This window comes from Littorina saxatilis, linkage group LG9, assembly GCF_037325665.1.
Source record: "Littorina saxatilis isolate snail1 linkage group LG9, US_GU_Lsax_2.0, whole genome shotgun sequence".
NCBI lineage: Eukaryota > Metazoa > Mollusca > Gastropoda > Littorinimorpha > Littorinidae > Littorina > Littorina saxatilis.
This window is the reverse complement of record NC_090253.1, coordinates 37,966,638-37,993,751: the sequence shown is the minus strand read 5'-3', so window position 1 is coordinate 37,993,751 and position 27,114 is coordinate 37,966,638. Positions and strand designations below refer to the sequence as shown.

The 27,114-nt window shown below is 46.1% G+C and overlaps 2 protein-coding genes across 3 annotated transcripts in view; one reads left to right on the top strand and one right to left on the bottom strand.

Annotated features, from left to right (window-relative positions):
• Window positions 1-591: 591 nt before the first annotated feature.
• LOC138975981 (cell cycle checkpoint protein RAD1-like) lies at window positions 592-8,457 on the top strand. The gene is made up of 7 exons (XM_070348763.1): window positions 592-970; window positions 1,567-1,722; window positions 3,065-3,274; window positions 3,880-4,002; window positions 4,591-4,655; window positions 7,744-7,888; window positions 8,328-8,457. The coding sequence occupies exons 1-7, from the start codon at window positions 851-853 to the stop codon at window positions 8,364-8,366; spliced, it is 858 nt and encodes a 285-aa protein (XP_070204864.1). The 5' UTR covers window positions 592-850; the 3' UTR covers window positions 8,367-8,457.
• Window positions 8,458-9,810: 1,353 nt separating this feature from the next.
• Window positions 9,811-27,114, bottom strand: part of LOC138975979 (Fanconi anemia group J protein homolog) — a 47,918-nt gene continuing 30,614 nt past the window's right edge. The window contains exons 26-32 of one of the 2 annotated variants that reach the window (XM_070348761.1): window positions 18,535-18,649; window positions 16,916-17,886; window positions 15,311-16,533; window positions 13,045-13,111; window positions 12,700-12,828; window positions 12,305-12,462; window positions 9,811-11,233 (exon numbers count right to left, since the gene is read on the bottom strand). In XM_070348761.1, coding sequence (XP_070204862.1) covers window positions 11,186-11,233; window positions 12,305-12,462; window positions 12,700-12,828; window positions 13,045-13,111; window positions 15,311-16,533; window positions 16,916-17,886; window positions 18,535-18,649 — 2,711 coding nt within the window. In that variant the 3' untranslated portion in view covers window positions 9,811-11,185. The remainder of the gene's footprint in view (window positions 11,234-12,304; window positions 12,463-12,699; window positions 12,829-13,044; window positions 13,112-15,310; window positions 16,534-16,915; window positions 17,887-18,534; window positions 18,650-27,114) is intronic. The other variant, XM_070348762.1, reaches the window with a different exon arrangement.

The window sequence follows — 27,114 nt, the reverse complement described above, 5'->3', positions numbered from 1 at the left end:
TTGTCTTTTGTGAGTAGATGTAAGTGGAGTTGTACCAGAACATATTGAGTCTTGAATTTGTGAAGGCACCACAATCAAATGTACAAAGGCTGCTCAGGCCAGACTAACAAAATGTATGGCAAGTTTTAGCATTTTACCCATGTACAGTGAAACCACCAGTTTTACAACTAGGCCATTTTTTTTTTTTACCTTTCCATAAATAAAATAGAAACAACAAAACTCAATTTTGCAGAATTTATGACGAAAGCTTCTCTTCTCCAACACCCAGGGACTCGGCTTGTACGAGTTCCAAACAATTAAAAATAAAAAAATAAAAAATAAAAAGGAAAAGAAGAATTAACTAACATATGGATCCCAGTTTCTCAGTTTGGCCTTGTAATCTGAAACAAACCTTTCATTTATTTTTTTGTGTTTTTGTGATGCCTTAAGATCTGATTATAATGCCAGGTAATATTCTTATTCTATTTTCTTTTATTTCCTCTTCGTTCATACATATATCTAGATCAATAAATTTGGGAGAAAGACTTTTTTTAATTTGCAAGTAGTCAAAAGGTTCTTTAGATTGTTATCTTACACTCTAAATTGTATCAACAAAAATGATCATAAAAATGCAGCTAAGGTTTATTTACACGAAGACTCTAATCACATTTTCCCACACATGCAGAAATATAACCAACCACCTAAACACTACACAAAAATACAGTCTCCTGAAACGGTGGCAAATGAGTTACATGGTGTACACCAAACTATGGACTAATCAACAAATTCTCTTCCGTTCTCAAATGGGTCGCCAAGGAAGGTAACTCCCATCAACAAACTTGACTGTCATGGCGGCAAATGTCTGAGTGAAATGCCAGGCAAAATGTTGTCGACGCAACAGGCAGACGATGACAGTGCTAACGTGTTTGTTGCCAAGCTTGACAATGCACGAAACGTTTCCAACATCCTAAAGGCTATTCATTTCAAAGATGTGAGTGGTAATTGATATATAATTCAAGTCACTTTAGACACGATCGTCGAGTCAACCCAGCAAGACTTTTCTACTAAAGAACTATGTCTTCTTCTTCTTCTTTCTTGATGTGGACTGGGTTCATCCGAACGTCTGTAGTCCAGCGGCGGAGTACTGAGTAATTGGTTACTGGTGGTGGGTGACCCAATAACTCCGAGAAGATGGTTAAAAGTATAAAACTATTTACACGAAGAGCTGCTTTCCATTGCGGTACATACAGAACACGTCTTAGTGTGATGTTGTAAATTGTCACGCAATTTACTTTTGTCAGCTTGGATAATTGTCTTTGTGAAACTTTTTGTGTAAGTTCTCGCACATAGTTTGAAAATGTTGCAATTTTTTTCGCAATATTAAAAGTATTGGTTTGCGTCTTTAGTGGATAGCAACAATGTCTGTGTATTTTGCAGAATATCACGGTTTAGTTAGCTTTGCCAAAGTTAACTGATGAAAAGGTGTTGTATTTATGATGCATACTTATCTAGTGGTGTTACTGTTAGTCTCGGTATAGATAAGCTGCCTACATATGCTGACCTTCAAAGGCATTTTATTGGTTTCAGACGGCCACAGTGTTTGTGACAAGTCAAGGGCTGAAAGTAACAGTGGAGGATGCAAAATGTGTTCAGGCAAATGCCTTTATCCAGGCTGCAGTATTCCATCACTTTGTTCTCACACAGGATCAGGCTACCTTCAAAGTCAACCTTTCTGTTCTGATTGTACGTGTCTTCTGTACTATAATTATGGGTTGTGTGTTTGCATGCTATGTTTTTCATATTCATAGCAACTGCAGGATAATGTTTCGTACTCATAGATTATCTTCACTGAAGGGGAAACACTGCTGAATAATTCAAAAAGTTACACTTGGCACTTTTTTTCCTCATTTTTTGTCCGTTTTATTTCATCTGTCCTATTATCCCAATTCTGGGAAATTCAGGTCCCAGTGGAAAGCTAGCAGCAACAAGAGTCGCGCTACCCAGGTGTGTGCGTGTTTAGGGGTAATCAGCCACCTGCACTTATGGCACAATGACAGAGGTCTTTCACGTGCCACTGGGGTGACATGGGGGTGGGACATGGATACCATCTCTGAGTCTGCACAAAAAGTTGACCCGTGTCTGTCCCTGCTGGGATTTGAACCTGTGACCTTAGGATCACAAGTCCAGTGCTTTACCAACTGAGCTACCCGGCCCCATGATTGATAGGCTACAAACTTGATCTCATCCTGAACTCAGGTCAAAAATGAGTTACTTCCCTTCGGGTCTCATTCTATCCCTGACAGGATGCCTTGGTTTTCCTTCTCTGGAGAGGAAATCGATTTTTTTACATATTTACATCTTTTCGTAATGTGTTATGGATATAAGCAGATTCGCGATTGTCAATAATGATTTTTCATGGTGTTGTGTAATTTTTAAATTACAAAGGAATTGATATGTAAGACAGTTTCAAGCGAGCTATCTTTCGCGGATGTATATACATACATGTACTGTGCAAACAACTCTAAAGTGTCACGTGATAATCAACTTTGGCTTCGGTGCGCGCCGGTGCAGACAATTTTTTCTGTAACCAGTTGAGAGTGATGCAACCATATATCACAGTCTCCTTCCGACAGCAGTCTCAAAATTTCGACTTGTTTTGACCTTAGAACGATGTCTTTATCATAACTGTGAAGAACAGAACGGAGATCACTGTCGAAGTCGGCCAATCCGCAATCATTTTCGTCTCACGAAACCTGATCTCAAATTTAGATCAGTGCTCGCGAAAAACATATGGGAGATTACTCTGTATTCTTGTTTTGATAGATTCGCGCAATAATTTAGCATGCTGTCAGAGAGAAACTGGCGATAGCCGTGGAGCGATGATTATCAGAATGGCTTGATGTATGCTGACCTACATCAAGAAAATGAACATAGCTTATATTGAAGATGGGTGTCACTTTCAGTCTTTTTTGCAGTGTCTGTGCTCATATGTGTTCTAAAGGATTCTGTTATCACTTGTCAGAATTAGTTAGTGATCAGTGTTACAGAGAATTGTCACCGTCTCTTTATCATTTTTTCACCACAGGAGTGCCTGACGATATTTGGCAGTGGTGCAGGTGGGAGCACTGCGGCCGCAAGCCTGAAGATGTGTTACGCTGGTTATGGCAGCCCTCTGGTGCTCATGCTGGAAGAGGATGGAGTTCTCACTGACTGCAGTCTCAAGACGCTGGAACCGGATGAAGTCCTGGACTTTGACTTTTGTAGCACTAATGTCATCAACAAAATCATCATGAAGGTGAGACAATAGCAAGATCTAGATCAGCACTTTTCAGGACGTGTACGGGAACGTGTATGGGTAACGTAATGAAATCTAGTTTTTACGTCACGCGTTTGCCAAGATCTTGCAACAACAAATGCATTTGGAACATTGGAGAAAAAAGTGAGTCACGGGTGATGCAATTCTACACGTACACGTACAGGTCTCTGCTACACGTTTGATCATCTAGAACACTGTAATACTGTCAATAGCCGCTATAAGGTTACATGAATATGATTTTGGTATCACTAAGGTCATGAACAAAATCATCATGAAGGTAAAACAAAAGCCGCTAAGGTGACATGATTTTTGTAGCGCTAATTATATCATTATCATTGGTTATTATTTTGTATCGTCTCTTCAGATGATATTGCTTTTTGAGACCTCTTCGTGAATAGTGGCTAAGGTGATGAGATTTAAGACTTGCTAGCTGAGACACTGAGTCAACAGCCCAGTGAATTTTCCTGTCTTGCATGTTTTTAAAAAAAATATTTTTGGTGCTTTTTTTCTTGTTTTTTGTTTTGTTTTTTGTTTTTGAATGATTCCTGGAAGTGTCAATGATAGCATGTGCTTCACCATTTCAGAGTGAATGTCTGAAGGAAGTGTTCAACGAGCTTGACACAAGCAGCGACATTCTGCAGATCCTGATGTCCCCTGACGCTCCCTTCCTCCAGCTGTCCACGTTTGGCAACGCTGGTAGCACCCATGTGAGTTTTTGACTCGAGTAGATCATGGACAGTGTCGAGGAGGAGGGGAATGATGATGACTTTGCAGATAAGGTGGAACCCCCCCTTTTAAGACCTCTAAAAATCTATTAAAAAAAAGTCAAGTCTTAAAAAGGAGGGAGTCTTAAAATGGAGGTAAATTTAGTGATTTACAGACAATGAAGAAAACATCTGAAAAAGTAAGGTCTTAAAAAAGAGAGTCTTAAATTGGGGAGTCTTAAAAGGGGGGTTCCACTGTACTTGGAAACAGGTTATGTAGGCTGGCCTATTCTCAACGGAAAATAAAAGCTTTCAGACTTATGTATATCAGTCTGGTTTTGAATTCTGTTGTTAAAATCTGTAATATAGTAGTAACTCTCACTTGCTTTTGCCGTATGCATTTCGAGTAATCACATCCCTTTGTTTCTGAAATCTGTAATACAGTAGAAATTAAGTATTTCTTCCAGAAACAATCGTTTTTGAGTCCTACAAATGTGTCCTTTGGAGAATTGTCAAGTTATTGTGTTTGCAATATTAAGAGTGTTTATCCTGATTTTGTCAGACAATTTTGTATGTTTTCTTCTATTTCAGTCTTCATTTTCAAAAGAGTCAGACATGGTGGAAGCATTCCAGTGCACACAGACACAGTCAAACAGGTGCGTTGATAATTGAATACCGACAAGACGGGCGCAGTGGCGTGGTGGTAAGACGTCGGCCTCCTAATCGGGAGGTCGTGAGTTCGAATCCCGGTCGCTGCCGCCTGGTGGGTTGAGAGTGAAGATTTTTCCGATCTCCCAGGTCAAATGATGTGCAGACCTGCTAGTGACTTAACCCCCTTCGTGTGTACACGCAAGCACAAGACCAAGTGCGCACGGAAAAGATCCTGTAATCCATGTCGCAGTTCGGTGGGTTATGGAAACACGAAAATACCCAGCATGCCTACTCAACGAAAGCGGAGTGAGCTGACTATGCTCTCAGAGCATAGTGTGGGGAACCCAAATGGGCAAACGAGCTCACACGTAACCAGAACAATTCTGGAACGCTGAAGAAGAAGAAGAATACCAACACAGATATGGCCATACTTTCACATTCAAGAATATGTGTTTGTATTGTGATGATTTAGGTGCTTGTGTTATAATAATAAGCTGTTGGTTTTAAGTCTGTTGGTTGAATCTTTCAGGTGCAGTTAAGTTAAAGGCACAGTACGCTTCCCGTAAACCATCACAGATACTGTCAGGCTTTTACACACAGTACAAACACCTTTCCATTTGAACGCTCACCAAACGGGAACATATCCTAGGTGCCCTATGTAAAGAGCGAGCAATTGTCCAATAATTTTTTTTTGCGTGGTTTATCTTACCCCTGAGCCATCGTGAACCCGTGTGATCCAGTTTCCCTTTTTCACAATGCAGTCGTCAGTTTGTAATTTGAATGGGGCTCGCTGTGAGCTTATCTGCAATAGCACGTTATGTACCTCTGACTTTTCACGAAAAAAACGAATGTGATTCATAAGAACTCTAGCGATGGCTTTTGACTGCCTATAAACCGTCGTCTGCTATGAAAATCACAACCTTGCGTGACCCTGCTTTCGGGCTTTTCAAACTTTCAAAACTTTGAATTGTACTGATCTTGTCTTGATGAAAAAAGAATTCTTTTATTATTTATGAATGTTTGTGTAACAAGCTGAGAATTTATTATTTAGATTTTAAAAGTTAGGTCTAGCGCCAAAACGCACCACGGTCCGAATTATTCTGATAATCATCGCTCCACGGCTATTGCCAATTGAAGGGAAGTAACTCATTTTTGACCTGAGTTCAGGATGGGTCCGATTGAGATGGAGACAATCCGAAAAATTATTTCTTTGAAAATTGCTCGCTCTTTACGTGGGGCACCTAGGATGTTCCCGTTCGGTGAGTGTTCAAATGGAAGCGTGTTTGTACTGTGTGTAAAAGACTGACAGTATCTGTGATGGTTTACGGGAGGCTTACTGCCCGGGCGTGATTTCCGGTATCATAACAGCCGTCCAGCACCAAAACGAGGTGCCATTGTTGTAGCAGGCCAAGTCCACGAAAATAAATTCTTTGAAAATTTCTCACGCTCGACAGAAAGCAGCCAGGATGTTCCCGTTCGGTGAGCGTTCAAATGGAAGTATGCTTGTACTGTATGTAGACGCTCGGGGAGCTCTGTGATGGTTTACGGGAGGCTTACTGTGCCTTTAAGGGGGTATTTTAGGTGATCTTTCTATTGTCAAAATATGCAATGTTGAGCGTTTACTTTTATCCTTTTGTTATGGAAGTTAAAACAAGAGCAAATACTTGAAGTCTCCAGGGGGTTCCGGGGTTCCGGAAACCCCCCCCCCCCCCCCCCCTGGCCATCTGATGTACCTCTCAGAGAAAAAAATAAATAAATATGTGGACTTTTTAAGCTCTTCCCCCAACTCCCTTAGTTTATTTGGTCTTCTAAAACTATTTCAAATTATGAACAACATCAAGTCGACAACGGCCTGCCCTCCCCGTTATAAGTCCATCATCATAGGCCACAAGTCAAGTCACACGCTACACTATCACTAGTATTAATAGTATCAGAGAACCGATTGCAACAAGATATCATCTGCGCTATCGGGGAACCGATGTTTTGGGGAGGGACTGTACTGCACACTGTGAGATCATTGAGTGCTCGCCCCTATACCTTTCCCACTTCCGCGTGTTTTGTTACTTTTGAAAATGTGTAATTTTGATTCCCAGTTGCAAGGAAAGACCAAACAAGAAGGGCAAAGCCCATACGACTCACATGCTTGACCTTGACATGACCTTGACCTTCAGGGTCAAGGTCAAATAACTAAACCTAGCAATGACATCATACACTAAGAACTGCTTTACACATTTTTCCTACCAAATTACATGTGACCTTGACCCAAGGTCAAGGTCATCCAAGGTCATGCAACACAAAGCTGTTAATTCAAGACATAGGAAGTACAATGGTGCTTATTGGCTCTTTCTACCATGAGATATGGTCACTTTTAGTGGTTCACTACCTTATTTTGGTCACATTTCATAAGGGTCAAAGTGACCTTGACCTTGATCATATGTGACCAAATGTGTCTCATGATGAAAGCATAACATGTGCCCCACATAATTTTTAAGTTTGAAACAGTTATCTTCCATAGTTCAGGGTCAAGGTCACTTCAAAATATGTATACAATCTAACTTTGAAGAGCTCCTGTGACCTTGACCTTGAAGCAAGGTAAACCAAACTGGTATCAAAAGATGGGGCTTACTTTGCCCTATATATCATATATAGCTGAGGTATTGAATCTCAAAAACTTCAGAGAAAATGGGAAAAATGTGAAAAATAGCTGTTGTTTAGGCAACATTTATGGCCCCTGCGACCTTGACCTTGAAGCAAGGTCAAGATGCTATGTATGTTTTTTTGGGCCTTGTCATCATACACCATCTTGCCAAATTTGGTACTGATAGACTGAATAGTGTCCAAGAAATATCCAACGTTAAAGTTTTCCGGACGGACGGACGACTCGGGTGAGTACATAGACTCACTTTTGCTTCGCATGTGAGTCAAAAATGACCTCACAAATGCAAAATTTTCTCCCCCCCCCCCCCCCCCCCTTTCAAACGAACTTGGTCCGGTCCTGGTCTCTCAGAAATTTGAATACCTGGATTTTCTTCATGAACAGAGAGCATCTTGCTCTACTCAATATTTATGCCATTTTACATTCCTGTGTTTCAGATACAAGATGCAGCTGTTACGGCCATCCTCCAAAGCTCTGGCGTTGTCGGCACGTATTTCCATACGAACAGATGCCCGGGGGTTTCTATCTCTGCAGTACATGATCCGTAATGACGACGGTCAAGTCTGCTTTGTAGAATTCTTTGTGAGTCAAGCATTTAAGTTTAACACATGTAGCCATGAAAGAAGAAAAAAATGAGAAGGAATTCTTTTGTTTTTGGTCTTGACAAATGTTATGGACGCTCAAATTAAGAGCAATTTGTATGAGCTTTAACACTTTGTTTTGATGTTACAATGTGGCTTCATGTTCCTTTCTCTTTTGAAGCGATTGTTTAAAAGTATGTGCTTACAACTTATGCATAAGTTCTGTTGATATGAATGTAGGTAAAGGCTTTCTGGAGTTTGAGGACTAATTCAAATCAATGGTTGATATTTTTCTGTATGTATTTCTCTGTTCAACATTATCCGTTTTACAGTGGAAAGGTTGAGTCCACTTGAGTCAACAACAAAATAAGTTTAAAATAAGAGCTATTTTTCTGCTTCTTTTCAAGAATCTAATCTTTATTCCTTTTTGTGGTTTTCAGTGTGCGCCGGATGAAGAGATGGAGGAACCAGATCACTGAAATTCAGCGCATCTGCCACTCTCGTTAGACTTGTGGGTGCTATTTATTTTGTTATGTGTTCAGAACCAGCCTATTCAGACATGGAAGTCTCTGGCATTACTGCTGACGTTCAGGGATGTGAAAAAATGTGTGTGTGTGTGTGTGTGTGAGATAGGGGGAGTATATGGCGACTGTCTTGTCCAGTAAGGCCAACAACAGCAAAAATAGTCTGTTTACGGTATCCTGACCGACACTATTTTTTCGCGCGACCCTAGACTTTTTTTTTGGCATTTGGAGGGAAAAAAAATAAGTCTTGTTTTTTGGCAAAATAACTTAAAAATGTTTTTTTGAAAAAAATTTAAAAAATTAAAAAAATAAAATCCCGACCCTATTTTTTGGGCCTATGTTACCGTTGGGGGGGCCTAATGAGTTCTGTGTTTTTACTTATTGTTTCTGTAGATGGACAGTATGGTTAATGCATTTTCTTCACAGTGATTTCATGCATGTGTTTTCGTTGTTTCTGTTCATGATACAGTTAACGATTGAATTGTATTTATTGGAAAGACATGCTTGTGTTGATCAATTAAAATAACAAGCATACACACAAAACGAAGATAAATACAAGTTCATTTCTGATTTAATCATCCGAAGGACATACAAAAATCACAGCACGAAATGTCATTAAAATCATATTTTGGTCACTTTTCCAAGTCACAGCACAGGTTTAATGTGATTTCATCCCTTGATGTCAAATCAATGTGAACATGCATGTACAACATAGCAGGCACCCATACAAATATGGTACATTTATGTAGTAGTAGTAATGATAATAACAATAAAACTGGTCAACACCTTTGCTTTTATGATGCAACAAATGTTTTAACATGGAAGCATTTTATTGAGTCACTTGAGAAAAAGTGACTCTATGTAATCGGTCAGTGTTAGTCTGTCCGGCCGGCCGGCCGTAGACACCACCTTAACGTTGGACTTTTCTCGGAAACTATCAAAGCGATCGGGCTCATATTTTGTTTAGTCGTGACCTCCAATGACTTCTACACTTTAACGATGGTTTCGTTGACCTTTGACCTTTTTCAAGGTCACAGGTCAGCGTCAAAGGAAAAATTAGACATTTTATATCTTTGACAAAGTTCATCGGATGTGATTGAAACTTTGTAGGATTATTCTTTACATCAAAGTATTTACATCTGTAGCCTTTTACGAACGTTATCAGAAAAACAAGGGAGATAACTAGCCTTTTCTGTTCGGCAACACACAACTTAACGTTGGGCTTTTCTCGGAAACTATAAAAGTGACCGGGCTCAAATTTTATGTGAACGTGACTCCCAGTGACCTCTACACTTTGACGTCTGCTTTGGTGACCTTTGACCTTTTTCAAGGTCACAGGTATGCTTCAGGTATGCATTGTGTTGTGAATAGCAATTTCTTCCTGTCCATCTGATGCCTCATATAATATTCAGAACTGCAAAAGTGACTTGATCGAGCGTTTGCTCTTCTTGTTTCTTTACTTGAACTTTGAGTGTTCTTGAACTATTGGTTTTCCAAAGAGAACAGTACACGGCACATATGACCATATGCCTAGAATACAATCTGAATCAAAAGTGTATTTTCTTCATGAAACAACACAGCACCGAAATTAAAACTACAAAAGTGTGGAGGAAGAACAATGTGTCTGATAAAGTTCATTTACCATTGTGATTTCAATTACCTAGATAGAGAGAGAGAGCCAGGGAGAGAAAGAATGTGTTTCTGTATTCATAGAATAGTGTCATGATGTATATCAGGTTGCATGCACTCCAAACAGTAATTTCCAGCATATTTGCAATTAGTATTTCACAAATAAAGCAGAATAACACAGTTCTAGCTGATTAACCATGAAAAATGGAATCTATTTCTGTATTTATGTATACACTGAACAACATAACAACAACCACACAATACTAGCTAACATTTAAAAGTCAAATAAACAAATATTGCATTCAATTAATTCAAAGCATGTAATGTGATGCCGAGGAGACCTGAATGCAACACATTTACTTCTGCATTTAAATCCTCCCCTGGCACAAGTTTGTATCATGACAAGACAAAAAGCAGGCATAATTATGTACATACATATACTGAACGGCAAAAGTTAGGGACCGCCCTTGAAAAAAACAGCTGACTTCATCTGTGCCAAACTCCTTGTTCCTAAGTTTATAAAACCAAATGGCTGTCAGGCCGTACACACCAGTGGGTGAGCAATGCTGTGTTAGCGGGATCCACGGAGGCCTGGCTAGGGCACGAGACAGAAACTGCCAAACTGCAAAAAGTGGACCATTTTTACGCTGGCGCGTGGGCAAGCCTGGGCGGGAAAGATGAAAAATTTGTTATGCACGTGCAGGGGGGATGTGTTGAGAGTGAACTGTTGTCACCAGTTAGGCTTTATAGCCCCGCGATTTTCCTTTAGCCACCATCTTCTCACTATCCTCCCAGACGAAAGGTGACCACCTTCAACAAAACCCGGGCCATCGCATGGCTGCAAGACGGCGTACGCAAGCGAGAAGTGGGCAGACGACTTGGAATGTCCCATTCTGTCGTGGTCAGGCTGCATCAGAAGTTCCAGGCCACCAACAGCGTTCTGGAGAGGCCCAGGTCAGGATGGCCTGGTTTTGTCAAGGGCGGTCCCTAACTTTCGCCGTTCAGTGTATATGATGGGTAACCTGGCTTTTGCATATAACATGACAGTGAATTGGAGTAATCATGTGAAGCACAATGAATACACTTTAACCATAGATGCAGGCAACATGACAAAAGTTTCTCATTGCAATATGGGGTTGAGTTTCTCATTTGTCCTCTGCAGTCAAAGTCACCATGTGTGTAAATATCCACATCTGAAAAATTAAATTGAAAGAAATTAATTTCATGGTGTATAAAAAAAAGGACAGAAGAAACTCTGGACACTGCCAAAAATTCATGATTTCCACTATTTGTAACATGATCTGAGGATCAGATAACAAGAGAAAGTGAGTGTTCTAAATAAAGACAGTACAGTGGAACCCTCCAGTTTTTCTGTTCATAACTTCTGTAATGGTACCTCCATTTTATGACTGGCCTTTTAAAGGTGGTTGTCTACATGTTTGCTTTTTTTCAATAATCTTATGGTTAGATTTTGATACAAAATTATGTCAAATGATGAATGAACCATGGGGAAAAAAGTAATAGAAAAAAAAATATATGTAAAAAAAGATTTTATTTTTGAGTAGCGTGACTCACGCTTCCAATATTTTGTTTTCTGTTTGCTGAGAACATGTGCTTTGCCTAAAAATACTGACCAATCAAATTCATATCACTATGCTTATAGCCACGCCCAAACTAGTGCAGCAACAGTTTGACACTGGAGCGCTGTCCACACTTTTTTTTTTAAACGCACGAAATGCACGGGATTTGAGGGGAGTTTTGCGCTTGGCATTTTCCAAAATAAGGATATCCTACTATGAGTACTACGCTGGAATACTACAATGAATTTTCAAACGGCTACACTGGCTTCGTCTTTCCTGATCGAAAGGGGGTGTATTGTTGATATTTGTAGATAATAGACTGTGCATTGTAATGGTCAAATGGCGATTTGTAGACAAGGACCTTTAAGACGTGATTTTGTCAGCTTATTTGTCAGGTCCTAAAAGAGGATTCCATTGCAGTCAGGAAGAGCAGTGCAGGAACCAGTCTCCTGGCAAACAGATCAAACCGCTTTTTCAAATGTCACAACTCTTTTGATAAAATTCTTGAATGAACTTTTACTGCAATGCTTTTTAAGGGCAAGTGATGTGGGTCCAAAGCCAAGTTGGGTATTGCGACGACAAAGAAATAAAATCTCAAAACGTAGAGACAATCTTCCTACCTGCACATGCACAACATGCATCCCTAAAATCAACCCAAGGGGGGGGGGGGGGGGAGGAGTTCACCTGTCCTGTGGAAGTGGCGGCAGCAGCGTCGGTCAGCGTGACCTTTGCCCCCAGGAGGCTGATGGCAGAGGACGAGGCGTCATCACTGATGCATCCTGGGCAGCGAATCAGCTGGACGCTGGCCTCCACGCCCCCGGAACTCTGCTGCTTTCGGCAGTCTGCAAACAAAAAAACAAAAAAGTTGGGTGATACCTGTGGTAATAGATTACCTAGGACATCCAAACATGTCAGTGTGGACATCCTTCCATAGCAGATACAGTGGAAACCCTTTTTTGAGACTTTTTTTTCATAACCTCTGTAAATTTATCCCCAATTTAATGCAGATCAAATAATAACAGTAAAGCTCTAAATCCAGATTGGCTGTATTGTTACATGTACAAGAAAAGTGAACTTACCGCCTACAGCAGAGTCAGGCAAATTGAAGCGCTCTGTGACAGTGGTACCTTTGAAATACAGCACCTCAGGCTTGCTGGGGTCGGCCATCCCCTTCAGGCAAGTCGGCATGTTCTCCCGCCGCTCGAAGTCTGCAAATGGAATTCATAGCAGGTTGATATTGTTTTCTTACAAATTCAAACGGATGAAAGTTCACTAGAACAGAAATGATTCTACTTATTCCAGTGGAGGCATTTCATACAACTTCTTGGAAGTAGACAGCATGCAGGTGTGTGTGTGTGTGTGTGCCTGCCAAGCATATGTTTCATCTACTTCTGTGCATGTCAAATCTGATAAATTAGTCTTACCTGATTCGTGGATGTCAGCCAGTAATGAGAATCCACAGGCTGTACATTTTATGCTGCTTGTTGTATCCTGCACATACAGATGAAAAAGTCCTTGTCACTTCACTTGGGAACAAGAGAACATCTGTTCATCACAGAGAATAGACCTGCTAAACTTTCTGGCTTGGTGAGATTAGGAAAAGTTCATGAATTAGTTTTCTGACTGTACAGTCAGTCACTCTGATTTGTACTATTTTGATTCCAACATACAGTGAAAACTGTCAAATACGGTCACTGGACTTAGCGGACACACGGACAGTCAGTCTCGGCACGGACTGCTTTACACTGTAAAACACCTGTACCTTGGCATTACGGACGCGGACACGTATTTTGGGTCCATAATAAGTGTGTGCGGCCAGATCAAAGGCATTGTGATAGCTGGGTGGCCTTGTTTATAGACACGACCTTCTTCCCAGGGGTCAATGACCCAGTTTTTGAGTCACTTGAGAAAAAGTGACTCTATGTAATCGGTCAGTGTTAGTCTGTCCGGCCGTCCGTAGACACCACCTTAACGTTGGACTTTTCTCGGAAACTATCAAAGCGATCGGGCTCATATTTTGTTTAGTCGTGACCTCCAATGACCTCTACACTTTAACGATGGTTTTGTTGACCTTTGACCTTTTTCAAGGTCACAGGTCAGCGTCAAAGGAAAAATTAGACATTTTATATCTTTGACAAAGTTCATCGGATGTGATTGAAACTTTGTAGGATTATTCTTTACATCAAAGTATTTACATCTGTAGCCTTTTACGAACGTTATCAGAAAAACAAGGGAGATAACTAGCCTTTTCTGTTCGGCAACACACAACTTAACGTTGGGCTTTTCTCGGAAACTATAAAAGTGACCGGGCTCAAATTTTATGTGAACGTGACTCATTGTGTTGTGAATAGCAATTTCTTCCTGTCCATCTGATGCCTCATATAATATTCAGAACTGCGAAAGTGACTCGATCGAGCGTTTGCTCTTCTTGTTGCCATGAGAGGTGGTTCCCCTGTCATATCTGAGAGAGGAAACACTTCCTGCACGGGGGTCAGTGACCGGTCAGTGACCGAGTTTAACAGAGTGGAAATCTGTGTGTGCGGCCAGATCAAAGGCAGGGCAGTACCTAGTAGCTGAAACATGCATTATCACAAGTTTTTAAACTCAGGCATGGTACTGAAGGAATGGCAGTTTCAGCTGAAATAAAGCTGGGGGTCCAGGGGGCCGCTCAGGCGACTTTTTACTAATTCAAATGTGTTTAGTGCCCTCTGCTTGAAGCTGAGAGGGATATAAGTGAAAGATAACAAGGCTTGAGTAAGAAAAAATAATAATCTCAAGTCAATCAGCAGTTGGTTTTTTTTCGTTTTTTTTCGGATTTTCGTTTTTGAGAGTACCATGCCTGAAACTTGTTTTACAACAGTCAATATTAAATGTTTCTCTATTTAATCTAAACAGCTTCTGTTTTTCTTATAAATGTACATGTACATGTGCAGTACTCTCTCTCTCTCTCTCTCAACTTGACTTTGTCGCGTTTACTTGCACCTGTCTAATAAGGACACCTGCAGAATAAGGACACTTTTGTCTGGTCCCAAGGGTGTCCTTATTTGACAGGTTTTACTGTATTGAGAGAAAACTCAGTGGTATCAAGGCCTTAGCAAAACAGGAACAGATCGCTAACCCTATCAGATTGAGACAAAACACCTTATGAAGTCCACATAATTATACAAAAGGTAAGAAAAGCAAGTACTTATGAACCTCAAAGGTTTGTAATTGTACACATTCTGCAAGTTTTGTCCATGTGTTTTTCTTCTTTTTTTTCCCTAAGACTACACACACAGTGCTCACACTGAAATATAATCTTCTGTTCTTCTTCTGCGTTCGTGGGCTGAAACTCCCACGTACACTCGTGTTTTTTGCACGAGTGGAATTTTACGTGTATGCCATTTAGGCAGCCATACACCGTTTTCGGAGGAAGCATGCTGGGTATTTTTGTGTTTCTATAAGTATAACCCACCGAACTCTGACATGGATTACAGGATCTTTTTTGTGCGCACTTGGTCTTGTGCTTGCATGTACACATGGGGGTGTTCGGACACCGAGGAGAGTCTGCACAAAAAGTTGACTCTGAGAAATAAATCTCTCGCCGAACGTGGGGATGAACTCACGCTGACAGCGGCCAACTGGATACAAATCCAGCGCGCTACCGACTGAGCTACATCCCTGCCCACTGAAATATAATCATATCCAAACCCTTCCAACCTTGTCCAGCAAATCCTCACTCCTCTTCTTCTTGTGCTTGCTTTCACTGAGACTGAGAGAACGGCGCTTGGAGCCACGCACACGTCTCTCCACTTTCTCCTCATCTTCAGCTTCTGCTGTATCAGCTCCCTCATGACCCACTCCAGCAAACAGCACTCGTGCTTTTGTCGCCTCTGAAGCTTTGCCTGCAGCATTTGTGATCTGTCCGTCACTCGTCACTTCAGAGAACAATGCTTGACCAGGGTTTGTTGAGCTGCTTCCAGGTTTCGCCCCTTTGCTGGGGGTGTTTCTGAAGAGTCGTTTCCTCATTAAAGTTTTTACTCCGCCCTCTTCCAGATTTCCCTCCACCTGTCTCTTGCATTCTTGAGCACTGTCAGAAGTTTTCCTGGTAGCGTTCGCCCCACAAGACATGTCTGGTGAAGGGGAAACCACAGTAGGACTGCCGTTTTTTCTTGCAGTAGTGCTTGCTGGTGAGTTAGTGCCGGCGCGAGTTCTCATTTTAGACGGGCTGGGGATTCTGAAGGCGGTTGATCTGGGGGAAGGCTTGGGTTTGATCGAGGAAGTTGTGCCACCAGCAGGGGACTGTGATGTAGGTGAGCCGCCAAACAGGGAAGGGGATGTGGTGATGTCTGATGCCTGTGAGTTGTTCTGACCAACAGCTTTAGTTTGCTGAACTGAAGGAGAGACAGTTGCTGACTTCTTTGCCAGAGCGTTACTCCCTGCATCAGACGTATCCTTCTGCTGAGCGGCGGTGACCCTGGCAGATGTAACTGCATTGGAACTTCCTTGGGGAAAAGCCGCTGCCTTTGAAGCTAGCAAACTCTGTGCAGCAGAGCTGGGCTTTGTAGCATTCACACTCTGAGCAGCAGAGCTGGGCTTTGAAGCATTCCCACTCTGAGCCGCACTCACATTTCCCGCGAGCAAACTTTTCATTGCAGGTTTGGCTGCACCAGGTTTTGGAGACACATCGTTCATACGTAATGTTCGTTCAAACAGGTTGGTGGCCTCTTCCAGGGTTTTGGCCATGACGATGTGTCGGATGCCGGCTGGAACGGTCAGAATTTCTACACCCACTGCCTTGCTGAACTGAGGGTCCAGCTTGAGCAGAGTCTGGGTCGGAGACGCTACAGGGAGTTTGATCAAGGTGGCCTTCATGCTGGGGTCCAGGAGGGGCAGATACATCATGCTTGTGGTCTTCATTTGTGACGGCTCACCTGAAACAAACGAAAGAGATATCAGTCTGGAACACACACACTAATCGATCATCTGTTCTTCCTTCCTGACAACCCTCACCCCCACCCCCCACATCCATAACCCTATCTTCAAATCAATTGATTCAGCATAGCAATCATTTTGCATTTGAGACCAGAATAAACATTTCAGAAACAGCCCCGAGTTCTAACATCTGAATACAAGTATTTGTGTCTGCATTCCCTTTTCCGTCCGGTCAGAGGAGTTACCCAAAATTTCTTCTTTGTTCATGGGCTGAAACTCCCACGGGATTTTTATGTGTATGACTGATTTTACCCCCATGTCTTATCCACTAGGCCACTGCGCCCGTCGACCCAAAACAAAATTCACCATACTAAGACTAACCTGACAGAGAAGTGGAAGCAGTTTGTGCAGCATTCCCAGCGGACAGAGGACTTCTCAAGCCTGTGGCAGCAACAGCAGCAGGATAAGCAGACGATACTGAAGCAGACTTCCCAGCACTGGCAGTGGGCAAAACCATCTTCTGCTCCACACCAGCACAGCCAAACATTAAAGCCAAGGCTTGATCGGGGAGAGCAGGAGCCGAGGCTTTCTTCTGCAAGGGTTTTGCTTTCGCCATGTTGGCTGCTTGTGCAAGCTTTGAAACGGCAGTCATTATACTAGGCTGTGTTGTGGGTCGAAGACCTGCTACTGTTCCCGTGGAAACGGCTGGTGCAAAGAGAACGGGGAGACCCTGACCTTGGGAAACTTGAACCCCCGGGAGAACGGGAAGGTGTACGGATGGGATGGTGGTTTGTCCCGATGCTGGCTGCATGCTTGACTGAGCGACAGACCCTGGAAGCAATGGTACGGGCGTAGAGGAAGACAGACTCTGACCTTGTCTCGTCTGAAGGAGCTTTTTCACCTTGTTCAAAGCATTATCAGATGCTTGAGAGACCAGTTTCACTGCATCCTGGTCATTAAGGGTGGGTGGGTTTGTAGCTGGGGTGAGGTCCTTGATTCCAGACTTTGTACCGATAGACGACATCTCTGTTTTCCCGCCACTCCCCGGCCCTGACACCCCTGTGACGATCACGTCATCGTCACTCTTCGCTGTCTCGGCTGAGTCATTCCTTGGCGGGAACAAAAGCTTGCCGTGATGAATGTCATCTTTGGTGACAGTGGCAGGGGTGACGCGAGGTGTGCCACTGACGGACGGTGTCGCCACGTTGCTGACATCATGCAGGGGAGTGCGGGAGTCTGCAGTGGTAGTGTGGGTGGTGGAGAGTGGTGTGGGTGGTGACAGAGCGGTGGTGGTGGTGGTGGTCTGAGATGCGGGCGTCAATGGAGTGGATGGAATCTGTGAGCTGTTCATGCTGCAAACACAGACACAGACATGCACACACACAGTCACACGCACGCACACATGCACATGAACACACACACACACACACACATACACACACACACAAGCACAGACACACACACACAGATGATTAAAAGTCAGAAATGGATACCACTGTCCCCTGAGCACTAAGTTACTTAATATTTTTGATGACAATACCAACTTTCATCAGAGATTCTCTGAGATTGAAGGATACCCACACTATAAAAGTAAATTTTTTCAGCAGGAAATAGAAGCGAAAATGTTTGTGAGCAGTGAACAACCCTCTATATATGACAAGTGTACACTTAGGCAAAAATATAGGGGGAAAGAACAAAGTGAAAGCCAGATAAACAGGGATAGTTCATGGATCTGATGAATTGTTGACTCAGTATATCCGTAGGCAGACAAGACATAAACTGGCGTAGTCTCGAATTAACACCCTGGAAGTGACTTCACATACTGAAAGGAGAATGACCCTTTGGGATTCATTCAGTGGGACCATGAACCTAACACAAGGATAAATCGCGTTATTGCAAAGAAACTTAACCGATGCCTAGCAATGTGAACATACAGACTGACTGTCAGACAACAACATGCAAAAGTAAACATGCATAGAGATAACAGACCAAATGTTCACCTTTCATCAAGTTTCTCTGCCTCCAGTCTGGTCTTGGTGAAGTCGGACAGAGATTCCAGCATGGAGGTACAGCTGTGATGAACTCGCAGCTTCTGACGCACCCACTTTGACAGCCCTGATACAGTCAGAACAATTGTGAGGGAGTCACTAAACTTGAACAAGTGTATTGAAATACAGTGAAACCCCCCGTATAAGAAGACCCCCCCCCAATTTAAACGTCCTCCTTTTTAAGACCGTGATTTAATATGAAATAACAGAAACACTGACCTTCTTTCTTCAGATGCTTTATTCATTAACTCTGTTCATTTACTCCATTTTAAGATTCTCTCTTGTATAAGACCTGATTTTCTCATAATTGTAAGGCTTCTTTTTAAGCCTACTGTCTATATGATACTTACCGAGACAGTACTATTCTTGCACATTATCTATTATAGGCCGAAAAAATTGGACAAAACGCTGAGTGGGTACAATTATCTCCCATAACCATGCGCCACCGTGGATCCCAAGCACTGTCCGAGTGCTTCCCCCTTACAGGATGTAGGTGGCGCGTCCTCTTTCTTTATGAGCTGCAGACCCTCAAAAAGCCCATAACATATCAAGAGGGGAGGCGGGAGGGAAACTCTAATAGTACTGTCTCGGTAAGTATCATATAGACAGTAGGCTTAAAAAGAAGCCTTACAGTCAATATAACACTTACCTCGACAGTACTATTCTTGCACAGAATACCAGAGTGGTGTGAGGGTGATATGTAGAGTATTAAACTCCTTAATCAAAATCACTTAAATCCAAGGATTAAGATACCCAGGCAATTTTCGAACAGTACTACCGTAAAAGAAAATATACCCAAGAAACATACCTTAGACTGACGTGACCATGCTAGCAACCACTGCTGTGTGGTGAACTCAATGTCAAAGTCCAGGCCACTCAAAGCTTGAATACCACTGAGTCTACGGCAAGTGGCTAAAGCGATGAGGAACAATTAGTCTTAAAAATCAGCAACTTGATACTGATGCCTGCCAGGGGTTCAAACTCATTGCTACGCAGGAGTTTGAGGACCAGAAAGACATCCCCCTTGGGAAATGAAACCCGAGGTTTAGACACCGCTGCATTGCTAATACCCGAAAGGACATTAGCGATGAGGGAGGACCTGATCAAGTGTTCAGTTCTGCGACCAGTAGCGGCCGCAATCGTGGAAGCGATGGCAGATCTGTATCCAAGAAGAGTCTTAGAAGAAAGACTCTTCTTTTGATACACTTCCACCAGGAAGTTGGCCAAGTCCTGTGTTGAGGGATAAAGCGGCTTTATCCCCTTGGACAAGGCGAAGGTGGCCCAAGCTCTCCAGCGTAAGTCGTAGAGCTGATTAGTTGATCGCCTCTTAGCGTTCAAGGAAAACTCTACTGAACTCTTGTGCAATCCTAGTGCAAGCAGTTTGGAGCGCACAAGAGCCATGCGGTCAAGCACAGACTCTCTGGACGTGGATGAGGGAGGCATGATCGAGGCTGGAGCAGACCTCCCCCGTCCAGATCCAGAGGTAGAGGGTCTACGTGGGTGAGACCGCGAAGATCTGGAAACCACGGAGCTGTTGGCCAGTAAGGCGCGACCAAAATCAGTCTTGGTCGTTCCTGCAGATATTTTGCCAGCACCCTCGGAATCAGAGATGTCGGGGGATAGGCGTAAGCATCGAGGAGCCTCCACAAGAGAGTGAATGCGTCCAAGTGGAACGCATTCATGTCTCGAAAGGGGCTGACGTACCTGGGAAGCCGAGCGCTGAATCGAGTTACGAACAGATCGATCAGAGGACGGTCCCACCTTGCCCACAGACGCTGTAGAACGTTGTGAGCGATGGTCCATTCTGTGGAGAGAACCTGATCGCCCCGACTGAGAATGTCGGCCAGGGCGTTCAGTTTCCCCGGAACGAACTGGACTGACATCCGGACCTGATTGGTCTGGCACCAGAGCAGAATCTCCTCCGCCAACAGGGAGAGGGACCGAGAATTGGTGCCCCCCTGGTGGCGAAGGTAAGCTAAGCATGTGGTGTTGTTGTCCCCGTTGAAAATCAGAGGGGCCAAGGACAGGCCGAATGGGAGGGCCCGAAACTCGAACACCGTGCCCTCCCAAACGAACCGGAGCAGATGTCGGTACCCCGGGGCCACCAGGATGTGGAAGTAAGCATCCTGGAGGTCCCAGACATGGCCCAATCGTTTGGCCGGATGACCAACCGGACCGACGAAGGGGTTTCCATCTTGAACTTGCACCTGTGAAGGTACAAGCTCAAGGTGGAGAGGTCCAACACCGGCCTGAACCGGCCGTCCTTTTTGGGGACGGTGAACAGGCGGGAGCAGAACCCCAGAGAAGGCTGAGAAAGGGGGTAGACCGCCTTCTTCTCGACCAACGAGTTCACCTCGTCCTGAAGAGCCTGCCATCTGGCAGGCTCTCGAGGAGGGGGGAACGTCCAAGGTAGAGCGGACAATGGAGGTTGTGACGACAGCGGTAGAGAAAACCCCGACCACACCACCCTCAAGAAAAACTGGTTGGAGACCAGTCTGCCCCACATGCCGCGGGCCCGAAAAAAGGGAACCGACGGACGAAAGAGGGGCAACTTGAGGGGGCGTCAACGTAGGGCCGGGACTCACTGAAAATTCTACTGGCGGGCAGGCGCAGGCTTGCGACCACCCCCCCTGGTGGTGCTGCTTCCCCTTACCTGTCTGAGCACCCTTCGTCTAGCTTGGGAACGCAACAGGCGCCTAAGAGGAGGAAGAAGGAGGCAGTGAAACTGGCTTCTTCTTCTTCTTCTGAGGCTGGGAGCTGGAGGTGACTGTAGCACTTCTCTTACTCCCCGCCGCCGTCGCCGAAGCAGCGAGGCCAACCATCAGAGAATCAGTGTTCCTCTGGCGTGTGGACTCCACCACAGAACGAACAGTGTCCGGATGAAAGAGGGAAGAAGGCTGAGGAAACGTGTTCCTCAGACTCTTCCTCATATCCGGAGGCACTATAGAAGTGGGCAGAAAATGATCACGGAACAGGGCCAATAAAGTGGACCCGTGTTCCAATGGCCAATTCTGCCGCAGACGTCACGCACGATCGCACGGCATGCAAAGCCCGATCCACTCGAACCGTGTCAAGGACCCGAGTGGAATCGGACTCTGCCCGATCGGGAGGGTCCAACAGTGTGGACAGCGTGCTCATCCATGTCAAGGCCTGTGATTGGGCCTCGACTGTGGAAGAAACGGTGGCCTCAAGATTGTGGAACGAAGCAGAGCTCAGTTCCACCTTCTTGACCGAAGGCACCTCCCCAACGAACACATCACCGTCAGCCCCACCCTAAACACTCGAAGTCTGGAAAGGGAGAGTTCGAGAGTCAAAGGGAAAAGGGAGGGACGAAACAGATTGGACACGAGGAAACAGTGGAGGTGCGCCTCCCGAAGGAAAGCATGGCACTGAACCCGCGTCCTCCCGAGGAACATAGGTCGCGTTTGCACGTGAATCTGTACTCCTCAGGCGATGTGCTGCCGCTTCCACCGTGGCACTTAGACTAGGGTGGAACGCGAATTGCCGGCGGCCGGATCGTTCATAAAACGAGCCGCCGGCAGACGCGGCGTGAGCCTCCCGCGCCCGGGCCGAAGCGGACTCAAAGGACGAGAGGGCGTCTCAGGGAAGGACGTCCTGAAACTGTTCAAACGTCCTTCTAGCTGTGCGAGGACGAGCCTCCTGCCTCTCGTCCTCAGACCCCGGGTCCACGTCCTGTGTGTCAACACTAGACGACAGACGCTTAAGAGAGGCATCCGTGACGTCAAGACGCCGCGTGATGTCTGTCATGTACTGTTGGAAAGTACGAAGCATAGCTTCGGAAGTTCCATCAGAAACCGGCAAGGGTAGAGGTTCAGTGTTAACCTCAGGGCGACCCTGATCCTCCTCCCTATCGTCCTCCGACTCACTCTCCTCTTCACTTCCCGACAACTCCTCAAAAGCAGGAGTGTAGGGAGCTTGAGGGGGAAGAGCCGAAAGCGATGAAGCAGGCTGTGAAGAAACGCCCACAGAAGCAAGAGGCCGCGAAGACCCCTGCCCCAAAGACGAAACGTCTCCAGCAGCCGTAGGGGGAGAAAAACAACAACCCTGCGACTGTTGGGTCAGCCCAGCCAACGAACCCCCGCCATTTATAGACTAAACTGTAAGGCTTCTTTTTAAGCCTACTGTCTATATGATACTTACCGAGACAGTACTATTCTTGCACATTATCTATTATAGGCCGAAAAAATTGGACAAAACGCTGAGTGGGTACAATTATCTCCCATAACCATGCGCCACCGTGGATCCCAAGCACTGTCCGAGTGCTTCCCCCTTACAGGATGTAGGTGGCGCGTCCTCTTTCTTTATGAGCTGCAGACCCTCAAAAAGCCCATAACATATCAAGAGGGGAGGCGGGAGGGAAACTCTAATAGTACTGTCTCGGTAAGTATCATATAGACAGTAGGCTTAAAAAGAAGCCTTACAGTCAATATAACACTTACCTCGACAGTACTATTCTTGCACAGAATACCAGAGTGGTGTGAGGGTGATATGTAGAGTATTAAACTCCTTAATCAAAATCACTTAAATCCAAGGATTAAGATACCCAGGCAATTTTCGAACAGTACTACCGTAAAAGAAAATATACCCAAGAAACATACCTTAGACTGACGTGACCATGCTGGCAACCACTGCTGTGTGGTGAACTCAATGTCAAAGTCCAGGCCACTCAAAGCTTGAATACCACTGAGTCTACGGCAAGTGGCTAAAGCGATGAGGAACAATTAGTCTTAAAAATCAGCAACTTGATACTGATGCCTGCCAGGGGTTCAAACTCATTGCTACGCAGGAGTTTGAGGACCAGAAAGACATCCCCCTTGGGAAATGAAACCCGAGGTTTAGACACCGCTGCATTGCTAATACCCGAAAGGACATTAGCGATGAGGGAGGACCTGATCAAGTGTTCAGATCTGCGACCAGTAGCGGCCGCAATCGTGGAAGCGATGGCAGATCTGTATCCAAGAAGAGTCTTAGAAGAAAGACTCTTCTTTTGATACACTTCCACCAGGAAGTTGGCCAAGTCCTGTGTTGAGGGATAAAGCGGCTTTATCCCCTTGGACAAGGCGAAGGTGGCCCAAGCTCTCCAGCGTAAGTCGTAGAGCTGATTAGTTGATCGCCTCTTAGCGTTCAAGGAAAACTCTACTGAACTCTTGTGCAATCCTAGTGCAAGCAGTTTGGAGCGCACAAGAGCCATGCGGTCAAGCACAGACTCTCTGGACGTGGATGAGGGAGGCATGATCGAGGCTGGAGCAGACCTCCCCCGTCCAGATCCAGAGGTAGAGGGTCTACGTGGGTGAGACCGCGAAGATCTGGAAACCACGGAGCTGTTGGCCAGTAAGGCGCGACCAAAATCAGTCTTGGTCGTTCCTGCAGATATTTTGCCAGCACCCTCGGAATCAGAGATGTCGGGGGATAGGCGTAAGCATCGAGGAGCCTCCACAAGAGAGTGAATGCGTCCAAGTGGAACGCATTCATGTCTCGAAAGGGGCTGACGTACCTGGGAAGCCGAGCGCTGAATCGAGTTGCGAACCGATCGATCAGAGGACGGTCCCACCTTGCCCACAGACGCTGTAGAACGTTGTGAGCGATGGTCCATTCTGTGGAGAGAACCTGATCGCCCCGACTGAGAATGTCGGCCAGGGCGTTCATTTTCCCCGGAACGAACTGGACTGACATCCGGACCTGATTGGTCTGGCACCAGAGCAGAATCTCCTCCGCCAACAGGGAGAGGGACCGAGAATTGGTGCCCCCCTGGTGGCGAAGGTAAGCTAAGCATGTGGTGTTGTTGTCCCCGTTGAAAATCAGAGGGGCCAAGGACAGGCCGAATGGGAGGGCCCGAAACTCGAACACTGTGCCCTCCCAAACGAACCGGAGCAGATGTCGGTACCCCGGGGCCACCAGGATGTGGAAGTAAGCATCCTGGAGGTCCCAGACATGGCCCAAACGTTTGGCCGGATGACCAACCGGACCGACGAAGGGGTTTCCATCTTGAACTTGCACCTGTGAAGGTACAAGTTCAAGGTGGAGAGGTCCAACACCGGCCTGAACCGGCCGTCCTTTTTGGGGACGGTGAACAGGCGGGAGCAGAACCCCCGAGAAGGCTGAGAAAGGGGGTAGACCGCCTTCTTCTCGACCAACGAGTTCACCTCGTCCTGAAGAGCCTGCCATCTGGCAGGGTCTCGAGGAGGGGGGAACGTCCAGGGTAGAGCGGACAATGGAGGTTGTGACGACAGCGGTAGAGAAAACCCCGACCACACCACCCTCAAGAAAAACTGGTTGGAGACCAGTCTGCCCCACATGCCGCGGGCCCGAAAAAGGGAACCGACGGACGAAAGAGGGGCAACTTGAGGGGGCGTCAACGTAGGGCCGGGACTCACTGAAAATTCTGCTGGCGGGCAGGCGCAGGCTTGCGACCACCCCCCCTGGTGGTGGTGCTTCCCCTTACCTGTCTGAGCACCCTTCGTCTTGCTTGGGAACGCAACAGGCGCCTAAGAGGAGGAAGAAGGAGGCAGTGAAACTGGCTTCTTCTTCTTCTTCTGAGGCTGGGAGCTGGAGGTGACTGTAGCACTTCTCTTACTCCCCGCCGCCGTCGCCGAAGCAGCGAGGCCAACCATCAGAGAATCAGTGTTCCTCTGGCGTGTGGACTCCACCACAGAACGAACAGTGTCCGGATGAAAGAGGGAAGAAGGCTGAGGAAACGTGTTCCTCAGACTCTTCCTCATATCCGGAGGCACTATAGAAGTAGGCAGAAAATGATCACGGAACAGGGCCAATAAAGTGGACCCGTGTTCCAATGGCCAATTCTGCCGCAGACGTCACGCACGATCGCACGGCATGCAAAGCCCGATCCACTCGAACCGTGTCAAGGACCCGAGTGGAAACGGACTCTGCCCGATCGGGAGGGTTCAACAGTGTGGACAGCGTGCTCATCCATGTCAAGGCCTGTGATTGGGCCTCGACTGTGGAAGAAACGGTGGCCTCAAGATTGTGGAACGAAGCAGAGCTCAGTTCCACCTTCTTGACCGAAGGCACCTCCCCAACGAACACATCACCGTCAGCCCCACCCTAAACACTCGAAGTCTGGAAAGGGAGAGTTCGAGAGTCAAAGGGAAAAGGGAGGGACGAAACAGATTGGACACGAGGAAACAGTGGAGGTGCGCCTCCCAAAGGAAAGCATGGCACTGAACCCGCGTCCTCCCGAGGAACATAGGTCGCGTTTGCACGTGAATCTGTACTCCTCAGGCGATGTGCTGCCGCTTCCACCGTGGCACTAAGACTAGGGTGGAACGCGAATTGCCGGCGGACGGATCGTTCATAAAACGAGCCGCCGGCAGACGCGGCGTGAGCCTCCCACGCCCGGGCCGAAGCGGACTCAAAGGACGAGAGGGCGTCTCAGGGAAGGACGTCCTGAAACTGTTCAAACGTCCTTCTAGCTGTGCGAGGACGAGCCTCCTGCCTCTCGTCCTCAGACCCCGGGTCCAGGTCCTGTGTGTCAACACTAGACGACAGACGCTTAAGAGAGGCATCCGTGACGTCAAGACGCCGCGTGATGTCTGTCATGTACTGTTGGAAAGTACGAAGCATAGCTTCGGAAGTTCCATCAGAAACCGGCAAGGGTAGAGGATCAGTGTTAACCTCAGGGCGACCCTGATCCTCCTCCCTATCGTCCTCCGACTCACTCTCCTCTTCACTTCCCGACAACTCCTCAAAAGCAGGAGTGTAGGGAGCTTGAGGGGGAAGAGCCGAAAGCGATGAAGCAGGCTGTGAAGAAACGCCCACAGAAGCAAGAGGCCGCGAAGACCCCTGCCCCAAAGACGAAACGTCTCCAGCAGCCGAAGGGGGAGAAAAACAACAACCCTGGGACTGTTGGGTCAGCCCGGCCAACGAACCCCCGCCATTTATAGACTGAACAGGAACCCATCGGGTCTGATCAGAAAAGAAATGGTCCGGTCCGGTCGGGGGTGCCGATCCGGTCCGGTAGGGTGGTCCGGTGTTCCGGTCCGGTGCCGGACCATCCGGAGGTCCCGTTCGGCACCGAACCATCGTACCCACAGAAGTGTTCGGGTGGTTAGGTCCGGACGTGGACATACCGTACCATACGGACCCGTGGTCCGGTATGGTCCGGTTCGGTGCCAGACCATCCAGACCAACAGAGGTGGTCGGGTGGTCCGGCACCGGGCCATCCGGACCCGTAGGTCCGGACCCGTAGGTCCGGACCCGTAGGTCCGGTACCATCCGGAGGTCCTGTACGACATCGAACCATCCGTACGCACAGAAGTGTTCGGGTGGCTCGGTCCGGGCGTGGACGTACCGTACCATCCGGACCCGTAGGTCCGGTTCGGTGCCAGACCATCCGGACCAACAGAGGTGGTCGGGTGGTCCGGACCGGTCCGGTAGGGTGGTCCGGTGTTCCGGTCCGGTGTTCCGGTCCGGTCCCGTACCATCCGGAGGTCCCGTTCGGCACCGAACCATCCGTACCCACAGAAGTGTTCGGGTGGTTCGGTCCGGACGTGG

Coding starts and splice junctions, on each gene's coding strand:
- LOC138975981 (XM_070348763.1), top strand. CDS start 851: ATGCCAGGCAAAATGTTGTCGACGCAACAGGCAGACGATGACAGTGCT. Junction 4,003..4,590: donor GCAACGCTGGTAGCACCCAT/GTGAGTTTTTGA, acceptor CTTCTATTTCAG/TCTTCATTTTCAAAAGAGTC. Junction 4,656..7,743: donor ACACAGACACAGTCAAACAG/GTGCGTTGATAA, acceptor CCTGTGTTTCAG/ATACAAGATGCAGCTGTTAC.